The sequence below is a fragment of the Larus michahellis genome, chromosome 5 (genome assembly GCF_964199755.1).
Source record: "Larus michahellis chromosome 5, bLarMic1.1, whole genome shotgun sequence".
NCBI classification, from domain to species: domain Eukaryota; kingdom Metazoa; phylum Chordata; class Aves; order Charadriiformes; family Laridae; genus Larus; species Larus michahellis.
This window is the reverse complement of record NC_133900.1, coordinates 44,205,034-44,226,960: the sequence shown is the minus strand read 5'-3', so window position 1 is coordinate 44,226,960 and position 21,927 is coordinate 44,205,034. Positions and strand designations below refer to the sequence as shown.

The 21,927-nt window shown below is 36.6% G+C and overlaps 1 protein-coding gene across 1 annotated transcript in view; it reads left to right on the top strand.

Moving 5' to 3' along the window:
• The window catches only part of SPOCK3 (SPARC (osteonectin), cwcv and kazal like domains proteoglycan 3), a 217,119-nt gene that overhangs the window by 137,520 nt on the left and 57,672 nt on the right, over positions 1 to 21,927 (top strand). Inside the window, exon 6 of the mRNA XM_074589830.1 lies at positions 16,377 to 16,491. Within this exon, the coding sequence (XP_074445931.1) occupies positions 16,377 to 16,491 (115 nt within the window). The remainder of the gene's footprint in view (positions 1 to 16,376; positions 16,492 to 21,927) is intronic.

Genomic DNA, 21,927 nt, shown 5'->3' with positions numbered 1-21,927 from the left:
GATATAATGGGTAGACAATGTAGAAAGAAGGGTTATGTTCTAAATTGAGCTTATCCAGAGTTGAGCAACAAATGTTTTGTTTCCCATTCATTTTAGCGGGCTAAGTTAAATATAGGGTGTTCTCAGCCCACAAGTAGTTGCATGCAGTCACTATAAAGGAAAAGTTAGCAGGTGTAAGGTATTCATTGTTAGCATTACAAGAATGTTGAAATAAAAATATTACATGCTGAAATGTTGAGTAATCAAGGTGAACATTAATTATTATGTGAGAAGAAATTCAGTATAAAGAGATCCTGCCATTTCCCTACCAGGGTGGTGTTACAAACAATTTTTAGTTAATAGCCTTTAAATAATACTGCCTGTGTTTTACACTTCATTAGTCTAGTTTTACCTCTGTATTTCTCTAAACTTTGGCACTTGAATGCATTATTCATTTTAACTCTAGAAATTCTCAAGCGGTGCTGTAGCATAGGGCTTTGGTACCCCTATATTTTTGTCACCCTGTCCATTCTCCAGAGAAAATGTGGTCATTGCTGCCAGGACAGCGTTGGCAGCCAGTTTCTAGCTTTGTCATTCCTGGGATTAACAGGGAAATAAAAAGGACGTGGCGTGCAGCTCAGATGGGGTGTTTTGCGTCAGCAACCTACCTGCTGCCATTGTTTTACCCAGGAATGCAACTGGCTGCTGTGCAGCATGCGTGCAGTAAAGCTGGTGTAACTGTGGACGAGATGATGATGCTCGGGCTTGGATGTTTCTGCTGGAACAATTCTCCCATATTATACTATATTATAACTGAAAAATGGCCACTAGGGCAAAAGAAAAAGAAATACGGTCACACATCGGATGAGTTGTCTTTTGAGTGTGTTTTTGCATATTTTAATTACAGCTCTCGTGTGTTTGATATATTAGGCTGAAGTTTGCTGTCTTAGGTTGAACGTGGTCGACAACGTGGTTGTGCCATAACAAAATCTAACCTTAAATAAGATCAATGAGTACTGTGAGTACTGCGAAAGGAAAACACCACAGAAATAAATTAATCTTTAGAATATGCCCACTGCCACATGATTTTATTCCAGAATCCTCTTGGCACCAAGTCCTAGATCAGTTTTATTGTTAGCAACCATTTACTCGAGTTGGTTTCATATTGATAGTGAATTTTTTATGAAGTATTTTTTCTCCTACCTGTGAAAACTTCATGTGATTGATGACATCCCTATAGGTATAAATAGCAATAAAAATCACGTTCTGCAAAAATAATGGATCTAAACTACCTTCTCAGACTAAGATGGAAAAGGTATAGAAAAGCAAACAGTCAGAAAAGAGGATATGAATTCTTGGTGTACTTTACAAATAGATAGGTATGTGGATTTAGATTTTGTTTTTAATATTCAAATACTTTCTTCAGTCTCCCAAATTATGATTCCTTTCTCATTAGAAAGGTGAAAAAGAGCCAGTGGATAAAATCACATTGTGTGTGGAGGGGGGAGTTTGGTACTGGTTGCTTACTTGGTCCAAATTTTGTTTATAATTTTACATGAGCCTGAATTCCTAGATTTTTATTCTCAGGGTATCCCATATTTAACATTTTTCTTTTTAAAATCATTGCTGCCTTTATTCACTTGAGGTGTTCTTAAGACTTCTCCTTAGTAATCTGTATCTCTTAGTAGTGTGTTTGGTATATGTCAGCTTCTTCAGAGGAAGTATAAAACATAAGCATCAACACTTTTAACCTTTGATGTTATTTTAAGCAGTGTCCTATTATAAAAGTTGAATTGCTTTAAATGTATTTATTAGCTTTTTGTGAATTTTCTGATCACATGCCTAGCTGTTGATAGTTCCTTTTTCTACTTGAGAAAAGATTGCTAGAAATAGATTTACTATTACAAAATAGATATCTATTTTGCAATAGCAAATTCAAGTAATTTTCACAAGCCTGATTCAATGTATATCAATATTACTTTTTAAATTGGGCTAATTCACTATGCCTTTCGTTTTTTATCTGTATTGTTACTAAGCAATCTGCTGTAGACTTAACTGTCAGTTGAAACGTAGCCAAAAAAAATAAGGTTAAATCATTGCCTGCCATCTTTAGTAATAAAATAATGTAATTTCTCTGAAATAAGTTGTTTGACAGCATGCTGGTTCTTATTTTTGCAGCTGGAAGAAGCAGCTTCTTCCAGGTGCTCTGCTAGCACCAATTTGTTTTTCTGATAAAAGTAGGTTTTGTCAAAAAGAGCCTCTCAAAATTAAGATTTGTGTCTTTATCTGGTTCCCAAGCAAGACCCAGCCAAAATCACTCTGTACTTTAAAGCCTTTTACAGACCAAATCTACATTGGACTGTTACAATGAAGAGCTTTTGTGGAGGTTCATTGTCTGAGTACATTGGCAAATAAAACAAAAGTTTTTGGCAAATTAAAAACAAACAAACAAACTCCCCACCCCCTCCCACCCTCCCACTCCCCATCCAAAAAAAAAATGCAATCAAAAAACTTGTAAGAAACCTTTCTTGAATGAGACTGACCAGTAGTCAGTGAGATAAAATGTATCTTGCTGGATTGATCCATGAAGTATACTTTACCAGGATAAACTGATCTTTACAGAAATACTTGGAAAGTCATTGTTTATTATATTAATATTAAATGTTTAAAAAAGGCTAATAATAAAAACTCAGGAAGTGAGATTGTCTGATTTTCCAGCTTCCACTATCAATGGGTTTTGCCAGTAATGCCTGAACCTTTAAATTGATAGGATGTAGTATTCAAAAAAAGGCAGAGAAACATCTGAAGGGTGACTCACGTTATTTAATCCAGTTTTCCAAATAGGCTGATGTACTAAAAATTCCAAATTATATATAACTGATCTCTTTTTATCAACTACATTGAAAATAAATAGCTGCTAAAGCTGTAGAGAATGGAGATGGTAGCTTAGATGACAAATTACTTTAGAGAACCTTCAATATTTTGAAATTCTGAGCCACTCAGTATTTCTTAGACTAGGGTGACATATTTATACTAGCAAGAATTGTATTTGGTTTCCTTTTCTCATTTCCAGAATACTGTGTTTGCTTAATATAAAATTATATATTGGATTTACAGTACAATATACATAAACTTTAATACTTCAATAAAAATAAAAAAATGCTACTTTATGGACTGGAAAATATTTTCTTATGCTTTCATCTATATAATGCCTTTACATTGTTTTATAAAACAGTATTAAGTTTTCTCTAGAATAGAAACAATCTAGGCTGGAAGGACAAACCAATAAAAGAATAGGACAAATAGGGGAAAGTGAAACAAGTGTCAGTGTTTATTAAATAACTCTCATATCACAGCAGCAGTATACTGATACAAAATAATGAATGTAGAAAGAGCTCAGATTCAGAATCTATTCATGAAAATGAAAATTTGTATGTTAACTGTCAAAGAGGACAGCCACTAAAACAAGAAAAATCAAATTGCTTAAAGTGGAGTTGAGAAGATAGTTGAGAAGATTCAGATTTCTTAAACTCTTAGGTTGCTTTAGAGGCATCCATGCTTATCTGGAGAACAGTCTTTCTCTGAATGGTAGCTTCAACCAGCAGAAGTTCATCTTTTGAAAAAAGTATTCAAAATGTCGTAACTAGAATTACACCTAAAATAATCAGAATCATTTTGGCACAAGAATACTTTTCCAGAAGAATGCATCCACATCGCATGCAGGCAGAAACGCGTAGGAGCCGAACGCCGGAGCTGCCACTGCCATAGTTATGCTTGTGGAGTGATGGTGGGGAGCAGGGAACAGTTCTGAAAAGAAAGATGGGTCTGGAGCATTAAGAGACAATAAATAACGTTCTTAAGTTTGCGTAGCTGTTTGAAACATTAAGGCACCTGAGAAAACAGTAAAGAAGATAGTGAAGAGCTGTGTCAGTTGCAAGAAGGGGGATCAAAAGAGAAGATTGTCTCAGATTTACCAAGCAGAAGCTCATTAGTGAGCATGGTTTCAGCGGAGTGAAGGATAAAGAAGGTAGTAATTGAAGAGGTGATTAGGTGGGATAAGAGGATTTTTATGATCCTGGGAGGCTTTTTTTGGGGCATTTTTTTGGAAACAAATGGAAAAGAACCTTTTTATAAAGGAAGAGAGAGAGCATTTAAAGAGCATTTAAAGTGGGCATGAAACAAGATGGTGTCAACCTAGGGAACAAGTTTTGAGAGTCAGTAGCAGACAAGCTATGATAAGAATGGGATTAAAGAAGATTGGTAGTGGCAAATGGCAAACAAGAAAACTGGCTTGTGTCTTGGCCCAGTGAAAACTTTCAAATATTACAATAATCATGCTCTGAAAGAAGATCCCAAAGAGTGTGCCAGTGTAGGAGATGGTATGGAAAATGCATGTAAGCACTTATTAGAGAGGAAGAAGTTTAGTGGTTGTGGTGTATTTCTGTATTTTCTTGTGTCTCTGACGGCCTGACGTCCCACCCTGGGCATGTAATTCCACTCCTTGGAACATTCCTTCCCATGTCCCAAGCGTGAGGGAGAGCCATGGCCGCCTTAATTGTCCTTGTACAGAAGGTGGCACACCAGATATGTGAGGAAATGGAAGAAAATGTAACAACAAAGACGTTTCTCATTTTACTATAGATACGTGAATGGGATGATTATACTTTTTTTTCCAGAAAGCAGTTTCTCTCTTTCTCCCTATCACCAGCGTGCCATGGAAGTCAGTAAGTTCACAGGTCCTTAGAAGGGATCATTTTCCTAAATTTGTCCTATAGAATAAAATGTCTAGCTACAGAATGGTACCTTAAAAAAAAGAACAAAAAACCCCACAAAACAATACCTCTCCCCCCAAAAAAAAAACCAAACCAACACCCAAACCCAAAAATCTAACTTAAAGGCCTGCTATCTTTTTTTTCTGTTATTTTGTCTTAATTCCTGTGCATCATTTGTTTTTACATGTGTATTTAAACCAGACATCGCTTCCCATTGCACTGAACTATGGGACCTTGGGGCTTTTTTCCATGAATGTGGCGTCTTGTCTCCTCTTATTCAAGGTGGAATTTAAATACATGCTTATCAAGTAACAGTGAACCTATGGATCATTTTATTGCTTTAAAACAGAGCCTGTTCCATATACCCTGTGTTATGGAGCGTTATAATAAATGTATATTGGTTCTAATTTCTTACCCTTTTTCTGCATCTTTAATTTTCTTCATATTTCTTAATATTTCTATTTTTCCTTTTAAGAAGGGTTTTGGAACAACATAGATGTAGAATGCACAAAAGATGTACTTAATGTTACTTAGCCATTTTGGTTTTCTTTAGCAATTAACAGAACAGTAAGCATTTGAAAAGCTACAGAACTGCAAATGAAGTGACAATTACTAGAAAAAATGTAATTATTAAAATTAAAATTTTTTAGAACTTGCAATTAAATTTAGTAATCAAACAGAACAAAGTGTTTAGCTTCTAAAAAGATAGTCTTACACACTGTTGATGTATGTCGCGCTTATCAGGAAACTGAAATACTGTGAAGTTTCAAGTAGTGACATGAGATGCTGTAACGGAAATGTAATATAGCAGTGCTATAAACTAGTTATACTGTCCCAGAGAAAAAGAAAAGCTTCAGTCCTAGTAATTGAGCAGATGTCAATGAGGTAAAATATCTGTAACATTAAAGAATCATCTTCTAAGTCTGACTTTTTTTAATTTATTTGTAATTTTGAAGAGTTCCCAATGAATTATTCTGAACATGAACCAATTACTATTTAAATATTTCACTGAAAACAAATTCAGACATAAAGATTGTTCAAATATTCCTTCAAGTTTTCAGTATTTCTAATGCTCGGATGCCAGTGTTCTATGTTTTTATATACTTAATATTCTCTGCTTAGAATACATCTGTAATTTAGAATTTTAAAATTATTATTGAAACGGGGGTGATGTTTGTGTAGTCTTCTATTATATACATACTAGTCTTATTTCATATGCTTTAATAAGAAGCATTTAGCATTCAACATTGTGATACTAAACAAATACATGTTCTCACAGCTCAGGCATATTAATTTGATAACTGTAGAATAATGTAGTTTTTTAGTTGAACCACAGAAAACTGTCTGGGATTTGGGTTTTCTAATGGGATGCCTGGTAACCACATTCATTTCCCTCCCAAAATCATGTCACTTTAAAATATCCAAAGCCACATATGGAAGTACACATCGAGTAGTTTCTGGGTTGTGTTTGAATTCAAATGAATTTTAGCATATATTTTTAGGTGGGTGAAAAAACAGAGTAGAGAGCTGTAGAGGCAACGTGATGGTAAGAAAACTGAGAGTGCCTCGGTGTGTTTAACTTCTGATACAAATGGTGATTCTGTAGTGCACTGATTAGGGTTTCACCTAAATGTAAGTAACAATATAGAATTTCTTTTTTTGATTTCCTCTTTGTTTCCCCAGTTGGCATAGTGTAGTTTAAATATCTTAAAAACTTGGACAGGATAACCCAGCACGGACTAGTTAGATCCGTGCACATTACTTTTATTACTTTCATTATTTTTCCTGTAATTGAAGACTAATGAGCACGCCCTTTAGATGCTATTTTAGCTCACATATAACTTTATAAATATTTCAACTTAGATATAATTAGATAAATTGAACTTGTTTAATTAGTAATGCAATCAGCCAGCATGGCTTAGGAAGCCATATCACATTAAAAATACAGTGATAATGCATGTTAATAAGCAATAAGCATATTCTTTTAACAAAAAAAAATCTATGCTTTTACAAGGCATTTGTGTCTTATTATAAGGCTTTATAGCTTTGCCATTACTTTTGTTTTACCATTGCCATTACTCAGAAATTTGCATGTCAGCTGAAAATCAGTCAAGATCTTCGTTGGCTGATTTTGAGCCAAAATAGCTGTTTTTAAGGTGGTGGTTTTGGAGAATTAAATGTTTTTGCTCACATTTTCAATTTTTCTTCTAATATTAATTTTCAAATTTGAAGTGGGGACTTGAAAATGTAAAGTTAGTTTTATCTGAGCAATATTCCTTTTTCTCTCTCTCAAGAAATTTTCTCCACTGCAAATTACAAAACTGTGAATGCCAGCAGTGAGGTACACGAAGCATCTCATGTACGTACAGTACATACAGTGTTGAAAGACATTCTGTGCATTTGTAGCTTGGGTCTGCTAAAAATGTTTAAATGCTAAAAATTTCAGAAGTTTGAAAGAAGGAGCCTGATGAAGTACTGAAATTTGGACTATATGGGCAAGAGCTCCGAATAAGAGTCAGAATTTATAGACTTAAGTATATGCGTTTATATGTCAGAGAAGTTTTTTATGTGTAAGTATGCCTGCAAGAAGCTGTTAGTGTATTTTCAAACTGCATTAGTGTTTATAATTTTGGAATAAGCCAAGTTTAGAAGTAATAATATAGGTAGGAGCAATATGTTTATATATTTTTACCCCTTTTATTAATCAGGTTTTTTTAACGCACCCTAAATATTTTTTAATTTTTTTTATATTTGAAATATCTTGTTTTTTACAGAATTTATTGTCTTCAAGGAATATTGAAATATTAATTTGGATATGAGGTAATATATTAAATTTTTTACACAAAAAAATGACTAGAAGCATTATTAATATTTTTTAATCTACTGGAAATAGTATGTTTCAAGTAGGGCTAACACAGGGTTTTGTCATTTAGCATGAATTAAGCTTTACGTTCTCGTTTGATGGTATAAAATATTAGTTTACCTGTTTGCAAAATGTATAGAATAAGATGGTGAGGTATATATTTACCAAACTGAGTAGTTGCCTAAAAATTCAGATGGCTGATTCAAAAAGTAGATACGTCCCTAGAAGGATATTCAGAAGCTTCTAAGCGTCATGTGTTTCTAAAAGCCTCTAAGTATGAAAGCAAAGACTGGTAGGTGCCTAATTTAAATAATCCCAGTAGGCATCTATCTGCATGTTTCTGTGATTTAATATGTTTTCTAGGGTGTCTGAAAAAGATTGAATAGCTAGTTGACCTGATTTCAGGCTTTTCTTGTTATGCCATAGCACTGAAGAGTGCTGAAGAAAACAGGCAGGAGCCATAGAGATGAACAGGAAGAAAACTGTGCATACAGATCTTCATTTTGTCATGTAAATTGTTTTCTCTAGTTCATAGCTTTGTAAACAATGTATCATCAGTTCTTTCAACCACAAAAGGTTTTCTTTGCTCAGGGTGTCTTGGTTCAATAGGCACGTTTCCTTTTGTTCTTTGGTGAAAATGCTAGCTGCGTGTCATCATCATTAATATTTTTAAATGTTATTTTCATTTTAAATAGTAGTACTTGTTTGCTGAAAAGCTTTTTACCCAAACTGCTGTTCTTTAGGGAAATAATACATATGATTAATAGGTTACTGACGGGACAAAAAGGCATCTGTAAATCTGGATGACACTTCATAGGTAAACTTGAACATTAATTTTCAATTCCTAAAGCTTGAATTAGTTGAAAATGTGCTATCTTGTCATTGTGTCTATCTGGTTTTAGTTTGAAATTCTAAACTGCAATTGTTGGTGCCTTCTTGGCTGCTATTTGTAAAGAATTACAAAATGGCATAATAATTTTAAAATTAGATTTACCGCATAAGCGTCACTAACTCTGGCCATATTTTCACCTGTGTTTTAAGCCAAGCTGAAGTGATACCACTGCACAAAGAAGCAGTACGAGTCATTGCCTGGAATTGGCCCCTTGTGTCAAGCAGTCCTTATCTCTTTTCCATGTTCTGTATGAAGTAATGCTCGGTGTTGAACTGGACCTGGAACGTAACTTAATCAACACTCGCTCTGCCCGCCCCATGACTGGTAACAGGAATCACCAACCCAATTAAACCATATTGTAGTTTCTTACATAGTTTACTTTAGGATACTCAAATCTGAGGCCATAATTTCACATAACAATTTGTACAAAATACAGTAAAGGCCAATTTTGAGCAGGGGGGAATGTATGTAAGCTTTGTGAAATAGGGATAAAGTGAGGAAATGGGGAATGTGGATAAGCAAAATAGCATGAAATGAAGTTGAAAGCACACAGTACTAAGTACTGTAATCAGAGATTATCTGTTCAACTGTCAGTGGTATCAGGTTCTAAAAAAGTAGAGAAAAGAGGGATCTGTATTGATGCATGAATGTGGAGCTCTACAGGAGAGATTTCTTCCAATAAGACGCATGATGATACTGGAAGAAATATTTGACACCGTTCTCTTCTTCAGCATCTATCTTTGTGGTACACTAGCAAAGAGCTCTTTTCTTAGACATCCTATTGATTGCATCATACAAAAATCTCCTAACCACCCATTGTTGATCATCTAGAAAACAGACAGGGAAGGACAAACTGTGAGCTTTAGTGCTAGGAACATGTAAATTTGAGAGGATATTTGAAATTCTCTCAGCCACTCTATTTATACTATAACAGCTAGGTTTGTCTGCTTGACCTACGAACATTCAGTTGGTAGGTAGCAGTGCAAAAGGCTGTGGTGTACAACTTGTAGGCTATGGTGCCAAGACTTTGGAATTCTCCAATGCCCGCTGATATCCCCAGTTTCACCTGTGCTAGATCACTTATTCTCCTATTCTGTATAGTGGAAGCTAAATGAATAAGGGTGTGGAAGAGCTGAGGAGTCAGAAGTAGGGCTTCTTATTCTCTTCTCTGTCATCATCCATAACCGCAGTTGGTAATAATAAGAAATAAAAAAATATTAACTTTTTCCCTATATGGAAATATATGTTTGAATTAAGTATTTGTAGCATGTGAACTAATAATTATCAGGTGAATCTGAATTCAATTATTCATCAGCATATTTTTTCTTAGATAGCACGCCCTGTTTAACTTTAAATGCACAAAAAGGTCATGGACTTCTACAGAGCTCTTATTATTGAGGTAAGGTACATTTAGAGGTGATAGTTACCTTTCAAAGATGAAACGCTTTTTACAGTTGCATAAGTATTAGTTATTGGTTGGCTAAAAAATAATTTACTAAATGCCCAACATTAAGTGAGATGGTGTTCTAGAAAGCATTTCTATAAGTGTCGTATACCTCAGCACACGAGAATTTCTAAAAGACTTTAATTCACATTGAATTCACATTTCATACTGCAAAGTTATGTTTATATGGTAGAAATGGATGCATTAACATATCTGGCCTAACTTCAGTCTTTCAATATCAAGGGCTTGAAGCACATAAAGGATGCGGTATGCATTGGAGATCAAGGTGAATGCCCTAGCAGCTAATTTCTGCTCACTTGTATGCTGCAGAGGTGTACCACATCTGCTTCCCACTGTCCTGTATGTATAAGGTGAAGGAAAGGAGGAATCGGAGGGAATATCTGCAGACTGCACCTGAAGGCACTGGTGCATGAGCTTCTGTTCCTTACTTGCCAGAGAAATCACATGTATCCTCATTACTTAGGTTTAGTTAGTTTGTTTAGAAGCCACTAGATATTCCTGGCAACACAGTACTACTGTGGAAAAATATGTTATCTTGCCACTAAGGTAGTAGCATTCTCTAAAAGGAGTTAAGTCTGTGAGAAAAAGCAAATTGATAAAATGCTGGGAAATACCAAAGTTAATGTTGCACAAGAACCATTTGTCTTTCTTTTTGGGAAGACATATAATGCAATCTTAATTCTGTTGCTGCTTCTTCCACAGAGCTCGACTTGCTTAACACAGAATGGATATACCTCTCTTGTATCTAATGGGTAACTCGTTTTCTCTGCACTGTTCAGTACAGTCTTATGTCTTTTATTATACAGTAGCCACACAGTTAAACTAAATTCCTCATCTGCTTTAATGTGTCTTTAGTCCCTGTAGAATTTGAGACATCTGCAAATAGTAACTAATTTACACTGTCTCATACACAGTCCCTCTGTGTGATACGAGTGTTGTTTTGCAGATAGAAGGTGATTCTGCAGGTAGATGGAAGTAAAAAAATTATTTGTGAGATTTGATGTCCAATTAAAGGATTGGTTTTTTCATATTTCACACTGCAGAGCATTTATAAGTTCAATTCATTTTTGGTTTAGCTTATCTAAAAATATTTAGCATGTTCCCAAATCAGATCTCAGGTTTTCAAGAGCTTAGAGAGCACAAATACACTCAGTACCAAACAGAATTTTGCTGAAATAAGTTATCTAAGATCCATGGACCAGCATAAGCATTATTTTCCTTTTTCCATCTTTCAGTCTCTCCAGCAAATGAATAAGATTTATACAAGTAATAGTCTCTTGACAGTGGTTCATTTCCGGAGCAGGTCTATCCTGTACTTCCTCACTGAATAAGCTTGATGCCATCTGGTCCACCCATTTTCTCAAAGCAAGATGGACCACACAGGTGTCATTCCTGACGGGTTTATCTAATCCTGGTTGTAAAGACAGTGATTAAGATTCAATAAACTTCTCCAACAATTTATTTCAATACTTCACTACCCTTATTATTAGAAAGTCCTCCTAGAATCTAATCTGAAACTTTTCTGCAGCAATTTAAGCCAATTATTTCTTGTAACATTTGTCATGGTATTCTTTTCAGGTATCTTTCAGATGCCTTTTACCTATTTGACAGCTGTTACATGAATCCTCTTTTCTCAAGACTGAACATCCCCGCTCCTTGAGCCTCTTTCTCAGTGACTCTGTTTTCTAGGCCTCTGATCATTCCTGTTACTCTTTTTTTTGTACTTTTATCAATTAATTCCTGTCCTGTTTGAAACCTCATCACCAGGCTGGACAGGGTGCTCTATTTTAAGCGCTGCCAGAGCTGTGTGGAATTATTTTACATGTTTTGTAGGTTGCAGTCCTGTTTATATATCCTGGTATGGTAATGTTTTTAAACACCATTCAATTGTTCATAATGATCACTAGATTTTTATTTTTCCTTAGAAGTATCCACTAGCCAGTTGTTCCATAGCTTGTATTTTAAATGTGATTTTTATGTCTACCATTCCATATTTATTTTCTTCATCTTTCATTCATTTCCAGTCTACTAGTACATTTTCTGTCCTTCACAGTTTCTCAATGGCTGTAAGTTTGCTCAGCCAGTTCAAGTGTTCAAGGACGTAAACATCAAATTCAACTAATTTGAAAATTTCTAGATTGCATAAATATTCTCTAAATATTCTTTTTCACTCAATGTAGAGTTCTTACCTCTCTGTATGTAACGCTCATGCTGACATATTTCTCCTTTCTGTAGAGGTTTTCTGTGTATTTGAAGTCATCAAAAAGTTTTCCCAAGTCACAGTGTTCTCCCCATATATTAATGACATGCATACTGTCATTCACACTGGAAAAATTAGGTCAGTTGGTCACAGAAGGATGATATGGGGGTTTTCTAAAGGTAAACATTTATATGTGGAAATGTGTGATATTTACCTGGAACTTGGTTTACAAATACAAGGATTGGGATTGTTTGGAACTTAACGTGAAAAATAAAGTATGTCCTGTCCTTGTATTCGTGCCAATCAAATGCACACAAAAATCGTAGTTTTTTTTATTGTATTTTCATTTTTTCATTATTTTGCCGTGGAAGAGTTAGGGGTGGGGTTTTTTGCATTTTGGAGTAAAACCGAGGCTCTTGATATATGCAACATACAGAGGTCTGTTTGGCAGCCTTTGACTGGTAGCTACTTTGGAATGGAAGGTGGCAGAGCCTAATGAAATATATCACTATCATTTAATCTTTCCAACTCTATAACAGTAGTTCTAAGAGGAGAGCTCATGTATATCAAAATAACATACACTGTAGTAGTTGTTTCAGAAATATACCTGTCCTCATCTTTACTGTAATAACAGTAAAGCTGCAAGAGTGGCGTCTAAAGATGACATATATTCTTCGATGTCCTTCCCACAGATTTTAATTGCTTGTCTCTAGTTCACTAAACAACTACTTTGGGCAAATGTTGAAGAACATTGAGTCCATTTGAGACTGAACAGGTTTTCAAACAGGCAGAATATGAGTAAACAAATTACGTTTTGCTATGGGTCACTTGACAGTACAGAAATTAGGAATTTTTCATCCTAAACTATATATCTATATATATAGATATGTACCCTGACATGGTACGCATTCTTCATCTATATCGAAATGATTTTTTTTTTTAAGCCCTGTGCAGCATATTGCTCTGAAGTCAGAAATACCTATTCGTCTGCCTTGAAACAAAATGTGTGAAAATTCAAACAGTTGAAGCATCCTTAGAATCAAACATACAAATGAGACATCGTGAAACTCCGGTGTAGAAAACTGATATGGTAAGAGGAAAGGGGAATCAAGATCAGAAGATAAAAAGCTAGATATATTCAGAAGTAAAATGGTATTTTTTCATGCATATAAGGGATTGTGATGAAAGTAGAACAAGCAGTTAATGATTTATAAAACCAAAATAAATAAGGAATATTGTGAATTCCAACAAATGAGTTTCTTGAAAATTTCATGACATATTTTTGCTATATAGAAAACTTACTAATAAAGCCAAATAAATTTGAATTATTTTATTGCTATACATAGCATAATAGTTCGTGTATTTTTTTGCCGTTTAAACTCTTCAGATGTTTTCCACACAAAACAAATTATTTCATCACTGTTCCCAGCACTACTTCTCCTTTGTATCACTGCTTCTCATTGTGTCCTCATATTCTGTATGCCACAGATTTCTTTTTCTATGGAGTTTTTCAGGTTTCTTGCTTGCTTTTCTGCCAGTTTGAGAGTAATGATGAGGCAACGTTGACCTGCCTTTATTTAGCTGAGCTACCTTTGCAATATCCCAGTGCATTGTTTATTTGGGGAACAAGGACAAGAGGTTTGAACCAGAGTTATATTACTGGTGTCATTAGCTGCTGACACGAAATTGTCAGAACAGCCTATGAATTACTTTCTGACTTATGCAAGCACCATGATTTTGTTTTGTATCTGGAGACAAGGAATCTATCTCTGCCACCTGACTATCCATAAAATGAGTTCAGTGAGTGTAAAAATTCTAGCGTACCTGTGAATGGGAGTACTGATTTGGAAGTGTTATGTGCTGACCTACCTTGCACTCACTAACTCAGGCATCAGTGCCTGTGGCTGGTGGCAGCATTAAGTTTTTCTTAACATTTAAAAGGGCAACGATATTCGCAAACAGGACTCAGTAGGTAACTCTAAAGAAACATAAATCAAAAGGACTAAACTCACAACTTATTATGTTAGCTGGAGCAGCTTTGAAGTACTTACTAGTTTCTTCAGCAATATTTGAGAGAAAACAGTAACACTGGAGTCTGTAACTAATAGTTTCTCAATTAAAGGATTAAAGAAATCTTCAAAAAATAAAAAAGTATTCCTTTGATTTGCACTTTTCATATTCTGATTCTCAGTAAAACTAACCTGAAACGGGTTTATGTGTCCAGATTTAAATGGTAGTCTCATTAAGTTCAGTCAGCAACAGGAGTAATCAAAGCCGAAAACACAGGTATTTGTAGGTTTGACTTCTTAAGCTACTAAGATTCAACAATAAAGATTCTCAGATCTTAAAAAAAGGGAAGATACTGTTTTCAACAGAAGCACATATTAAATTCAGGCTATGATCCATTCAACTAACTCTGAATATTGTTTTGAGTATTAAAATACATATGAATTAGGCCATGTGCTATTTGGAAAGAGGTCTGGCCGGCATCACGGCTAATGCAAGCACTCTCCTGTACAGCCAGGATAATTGTGCAGGGATTCAAACGGCATTCATGTACTCAACATAGGCAGAGCTGTTTGATTTGCTTCAATTTTCTGGTCCTTTATAAGACACTAGTGCTATTCGTATAGCTTTCAGTTGGAGCAAATCTGTTGTTCTTTTTTGTTAGAATTAAAAGTTTCTTTTAGCCTCATTGTCCTTTAACCGTGCCTTTTTGGCAAAAGATGGCACATTCAGAACTGAACTATAATGATGATTTTAAGTAAATACACAAAATTTGAGCTATTCTTTTCTCTCTCTTCTGATATGTTGTCTTTTTGGTATTGGCAGTGGTGCATAAGGCTATTATTTCAATGCAGTCATGCAGTTCAGCTTGTATGGTGAAGGTAGGTATAGGTATATACCTATAGGTATATATATCTATAGGTAAAGAACTGCACGACAGTACAACACGGTTAGAAGTCTGACTGCATGAGAGGCTGATAAAGTCCTGTAAATTCACAGTGCTTATATCCGCATACTAGTGGAAACCTCAAGTGTAGCCTTTCAGGAGCCTCCCTTATTCTTACATAGCTACAGTGCTCCCACCCCTTACTCATTTTCAGGAGAGACAGAGAGAAACTTCAACATTAGGATTTGACAGAAATCCTGATAATTGTATAAGGAATACGCATTAAACTAAAGCTAGATACCCAAACAGAAGATGAGTCAGGGAATATAAGGCAAAAATTCTGGTGAGATTGTTCTTCTGAAGTATTGTGATGCACAGAAAACACTTCGTATTTTTATTTGTTACTTGAAGTTACTGACTCCTTCACTTTTAAGTTATACATCCCTTAGCTAATTAATGAGATATCTTCCATCCTTTATTGAAGGATAAAATGTTCTCCATAACCATCTTCCTCGTTTCCTTTTCTGCAAAAGCTCTTTGTAGATATTTACACACACACGTGTTTTGGTTTGTGTTTTTCCTGGTATTACATTGGCAAAATGTCCTGCAGAAAGATCTGCTTTGGAAAAAAAGTGCAACTTTTCAGTAAGAATGACAGTGTTTACAATAATGTTGTTTTCTATGTGTGTGGTCTTCAACTATGATATTTTTATATGATTGAAAACAATTCAATTTCCTGGTTAGACTTAGTTAATTTTTGTATGGTTTCTGAATTGGAGCTGTAAGTATCCGATCAGAATCAGAAACAAAAATTAATCTGTTTCTATATAGGAAAAGATTGTCACTGTGCAGAATTGCATCAGGCACAGCTTTCCATTTTATTTGTTATTGCTTTTTACTTGGATACTGTCATCTTAAAGATAGAAATTAAGTGATAAATGCTACAATAATTCACTGTTAATCGCTTCCCATCAATAATGAATATTGTTGCCTTATTCATATAGTAGAAATAAAACCAATGCAGTTTACTTCCATTTAATATGCATATTCAAATCAGTCTAACACCAGAAGTGCATTCATGCTTGAATTGAGCCTGAAACCATAGCCAGGTTAGGGAACAAAAGCTTTGTATCTTTATATGTAATCTAATTCTTAGTACAAAGGTAGCATATTAGACGGAAAATTTGTCCTAGCACCTATGTCTGCAAAGATTCAAGCACTTCATGAAAGATTGCCTCAAAATACTTAAAGAGCTGTAATTTTTATTATAAAAGATGTTTATATTAATGGTAGTCATTCTCTCTCCTTACAGTGTAAATTAGACTATCAAGCCTGTGTCTCAGGAAAACAAATCTCAGTGAAATGTGAAGGACGTTGCCCTTGCCCTTCTGACAAATCCACCAATGCAGGCAGAAATGATAGGAGAGGTGAGTGATGGTAATTTGTATGATATTTTTAACAGCTCGTTTCTAGAAGGAAATAAGATTTTGCTTACAGAAGAGTGCAGTGATCACAAACACTGATTATTCTTGGATAAAAACAGCTTTATTTTGTTCAAGGTTATTTTCTTTGCCTGTGGGTTTGGAAATTGTGCCTACAGTAAAATACCACTGTAGTTTTCAATTGCAGCTATCATAGTATGAATTATTGTTATTCTTTTTTTACACTTTAATACTCCTCAAGATGCCTATGGTTGTACTTAAGACAAAGAATAATTCATTCCTTGTTCCTCAGTGTTTTCAGTTGAATATACAAGAAAATGAAGTGCGATAGAAAAAAGAGAAACTTAAAAGTCCTTGTTACTGCTCATATCATAGGAGAAAGCAGTTGCACTTGAACTATGGAACTATTAGTAAAGACTGTAATGTGAGTTCTTTGTTTGAGAAGTGTTTTATAGGAATAAGTCAGCTTCCTTTTGGACCATGCATGAGATTAGGCTGCTGAAAAATGCAGTTGCTTTGCAGTGCTTCTTAGCCATTGGTGCAACTGGAGAAAAAGTTTGTGGCTTCGCATATTGTATTTCAGTGACTCCCAAGTGACTTGGGAAGGTTGTTGTTAAAACAGGATACCATCTTTGGTGCTCCTGAATAGAGAGCCATCTTAGCATGAGATTTTAGGCCACCACATACCTGAATTTGCCAAGAACAGCATAGAATTATAGAACATGTTGGGTTGGAAGGGACTTTTAAAGGTCATCTAGTCCAACCCCCCTGCGGTAAGCAGGGACATCTTTAACGAGATCAGGTTGCTCAAAGCCTCATCAAGCCTGGCCTTGAATGTCTCCAGGGATGGGTCTTCCACCACTTCTCTGGGCAGCCTGTTCCAGTGTCTCACCACCCTCATTGTAAAGAACTTCTTCCTAATGTGTCATCTAAACTTACCCTGCTCTAGTTTAAAACCATTACCCCTCGTCCTATCGCTACATACCCTCGCAAACAGCCCCTCCTCAGCTTTCCTGTAGGCCCCCTTCAGGTACTGGAAGGCCGCTATAAGGTCTCCCTGGAGCCTTCTCTTCCCCAGGCTGAGCACCGCCAGCTCTCTCAGCCTATCTTCATAGCAGAAGTGCTCCAGCCCTTTGATATCTTCATTGCCCTCCTCTGGACCCGCTCCAAGAGGTCCATGTCCTTCTTGTGCTGAGGGTTCCAGAGCCGGATACAGTACTCCAGGTTGGGTCTCACGAGAGCAGAGCAGAGGGGGAGAATCACCTCTCTGGATCTGCTGGCCACGGTTCTTTTGATGAAGCCCAGGACGTGATTGGCCTTCTGGGCTGCAAGATCCAGCATGACTGCAGGTCTGTGTTTTTGTATTTCTTTAGACTGATCCAGACTGTAGACTTCAGACGGTATTTTTTTTGTCTTTCGGTATAGTCACACTTCTGATGAGTAAGCTAAAATCTTTATGCACAAATACCCTGTATCCTTATTGGAAATACATCAAAACTAGTTTTTGAAGTTTTTTGTTGTTTTTTTTTTCCTGTAGCAACCCTATAAAGGTAAAAGAAACCAGTGTTACATTCCTGGATTGTGTTAAAGTTGGTATTTCATGATGGTTTGATGTTATTCCAAATTCATTGTGCATGAGAGTCTTATCGTTTCCATGATAAGCTGTAGCTACTGCCAAAACTTTCTTTTTTTCCTAGTTTAAAAATTGAACTAATGTTCATTTAAGAATGAATAAACATGACCACTGCAAACATCGAGCTGTGTGCAGACATATAAGTCAATTGAAGAACTGCTCTGAAGCACTTCTTTAGGTCACTTTTTTGGTCTTCGAAAATATCATTGATTGTGTAATTAAATATTAATTGAATATGTGTAATTAAATATTCCCTATGCTATAGCCCATCCACAAAACAATAACAGCCTTGAGGGTTTTTAAAGCATTAATTTACAATACCGTGTAGTAACTGTAAATAAATAGGTAAATCTGTCACCTGCTCACATTGCCAACCCGAATGAAAAACACTGGAAGACCCAGCCTTATATGGTCATTTTGGCCCCTTTGATAAGAGGTATAGTATAGCATTAATGCAGTTGCAGTTTTCACTACCAACAATTTCTGCATCTCCAGCATAGATGTGGGCATATTTGCTTAACAGTGGGCATGAAGTGAAGTTAAGATAGTGCGCCGAGAAGCATCTTTCTGTGAGTAGTAGGCATACAAGTGTTAGTTCTTTAATATGGTACCATTGCCCTCAGTTTTTATCAAAATAAAATTAGCATTTTCTCTGCTGGAAGCTGTTTCCACCTGAGGCAGTTATTTTTGGCTTCGTGTGTGTTCTTTCAAGCACATTCTATTTTTGGTACTTCTGTACTTAAACACTGAAAGCAATCTATAGACAAATTTTATTGGTTTCAACAAAATGGAATTGTTTTTAATTAGGAATGAACTCTTCTTGAAGATTTATACTGCCAAGGGATCAAGATTACTTGTGCTTAGTTATGTAAAAGAGGAAGAAAAAAGATCCTATATGAGTATGGGAATTAATACTAATCCTGTCTTGACAGATTGTCAGGGCAAGCAAAATACAGGGGTTTTCCAACTGCTACATTTTACTGCAATGTTGAAATTTGAATATAATTTCTTTACAAGGCCAAAGGCCAGGAGACATGAGAAATATGGAAGAGAGATAAGTATCATTACTGAAATTTCAGCCATTATTGTAACAGAATACAAAATTTATTATAACTTTTTTATAAGAAGTTGTTTGTAAGAATACAATTATTCTCTTTAAATGGAGCTCCATTAAGTGTTCTAAGCTGCGTGCACACAGGTCAGTTGTTTAGAAAGTTGATGAAGCCAAAGTAAGATTAATGCTCCAGTTTCAGGGATAACTTAAGTGAGGGTTTCCTAAAATACATCCCCTGTCTAAGACAAGTTCTAATTTTTTCAGAGTCACAAATTTTACTGAAATTTTGGTGTATTTAGGGAGAAAAATACGTCCGTGAACTTTCCCAGAATAGTCTTGGTGTGGAACTCCATACTCCTTTGGAAAGCAAAATTAAACCAGTATTCAGAAAAACAGATTTGTGTCTTGAAATGTATGTGAACCTAATCATAAAATCATAGGAAACTCTTGGAAGTGAACTCGGAAGTTTATCTAATCCACCTCTCCGATGAATGGATGTGGCAGGTGAGAGCATCCTGGTTTTTGCGAAAGCTGGCTCGTTTTAGTGGTACATTCAGTAACATTAAAACAGACGGATGTGCAAGGGCTGTTAGATTGAATCCAAAAATGAAAGGGCTAAGAACTTGATCTAGAACTGGATGTATAAGTTGATAACAAAATAAACAAGAAAAAAAGGACACAATACAATAAAGATCTTTCTTTGTCATGTTTTTAGTTTAGAGAAAGCAATGGGATAATCTACAGCAGGTGCTCCAGTAATTTTTAAAAAGACAAAGAAAAGAAAACCAAATGTAGTGTACTGCCATAAGAGAGGGAAAATCTGAAGAACGCTTGAGGCAGTGTTAGAGGGAAGGATCACACAAAGTTAGAAATAAGATAGGGAGTATAGAAGAGAGGGATGGCTTAGGGAATTGCATAGAAGCAGAATGAGAAAGGTAAACCAGAATGAATGGGGGGCACCACCACTAGTGACAGAGGTGTTAATTAAGACAGGTGAGGAAGCACTTATAGGACCCTATCTTATTTTACACGCTAGCTATTGCCTTATGTCCTATTTTCACTCTAATCTCCTCTTCAAGTATGTACCAGGATTTGGAGCATCCAGGTCATACTGGCTTACACAGTTGTGAATGTAGGGATTTCACCAAGATGGAATCTGCATGTCTTTATTTTCCTAAGCTTTTATGAAGCTTTTTTCCAGTGGTTATGTGGAACCAGAAACTAGGAAGGTTTCTGTGCACTGCACACTTTAAAAGACTTCTGTCCCCTTGGCAATGTCTGGGCGCTGTTTTTTGCTTCGAATAGTAGTTATGATCCTTTTGCTCTGAGACATACTGAGCTCTGTCCCTTGCCTGTCGTAGAGGACAATGGTTTTGCTAGTCCTGCTCTTCAGTCTGGTAGATAAGAACAAATAGGCATGGTGCAGAATGTAGGCTTACCGACTGCGTCACTGGGATAAGGAGATGGGACAAGTCGATGTGGTAAACGCAGAAGCTGCGATCATTTTTAACACTTACCTCTGCACACCGCATCTGCTTTACCTTCTGGCAATTCAGATCACCTATCCTGCCACCCATTCCCAACTGACCCAAAAACAAGCACCAGATGAATGCTTTTTCTGCCAGGCCAGTCAGCCTCACCTCTGTGCCCAGCAGGATCGCGGAGCCAGATCCTCCTGGAAACTATACAAAAGCACATGGAAAATAAGGAACTGATTGATGATGGCCAGCATGGCTTCAGTAAGGGCAAATTCTGTCTGACAAATTTGGTGGCTTTCTGCGACAGGATTACAGCATTGGTGGATAAGGGAAGAGCAACTGACGTCATCTGCCTGGACCTGTGCAAAGCATTTGACACTGTCCTGCATGACATCCTTGTCTCTAAACTGGGGAGACATGGACTTGATGGATGGTCCACTCAGTGGATAAGGTATTGGCTGGATGCTCAAACTCAAGAGTCACAGTCAACAGCTTGATGTCCAAGTGGAGACCAGTGACGAGTGGCATTTCTCAGGGGTCAGTACTAGGGCCAGTGCTGTTCAACCTCTTTGTTGGTGACATGGACAGTGGCATTGAGTGCATCCTCAGCAAGTTTGCTGACCACACCAAGCTGTGTGGTGCAGTCAACACACTGCAGGGAAGGGATGCCATCCAGAGGGACCTGGACAGGCCTTGAGAGGTGAGCCTGTGCAAACCTCATGAAGTTCAGTATGGCCAAGCGCAAGGTCTTCATCTGGGTTGGAGCTATCTGAAGCACAAATGTAGGCTGGGCAGAGAATGGATTGAGAGCAGCCCTGAGGAGAAGGACTTAGTGTGTTGGTTGATGAGAAGCTCCACATGACCCAGTAATGTGCACTTGCAGCCCAGAGGCCAACTGTATCCTGGGCTGCATTAAAAGAAGCGTGGCCAGCAGGTCAAGGGAGGTGATTCTGCACCTCTACTTCACTCTCGTGACGCCCAACCTGGAGTACTACATCCAGCTCGGGCCCCCAACATAAGAAGGACACGGACCTATTGGAGGGAGTCCAGAGGAGGGTCTTGAAGATGATCGAAGGGCTGGAGCACTTCTATGAAGACAAGCTGAGAGAGTTGGGGTTGTTCAGCCTGAAGAAGAGATGGCTCAGGAGACCTTATAGCATCCTTCCAGTACTTCAAGGGGGCCTACAGGAAAGATGAGGAGGGACTCTTTATCACGGAGTGTAGTGATAGGACAAGGGGTAACGGTTTTCATCTTG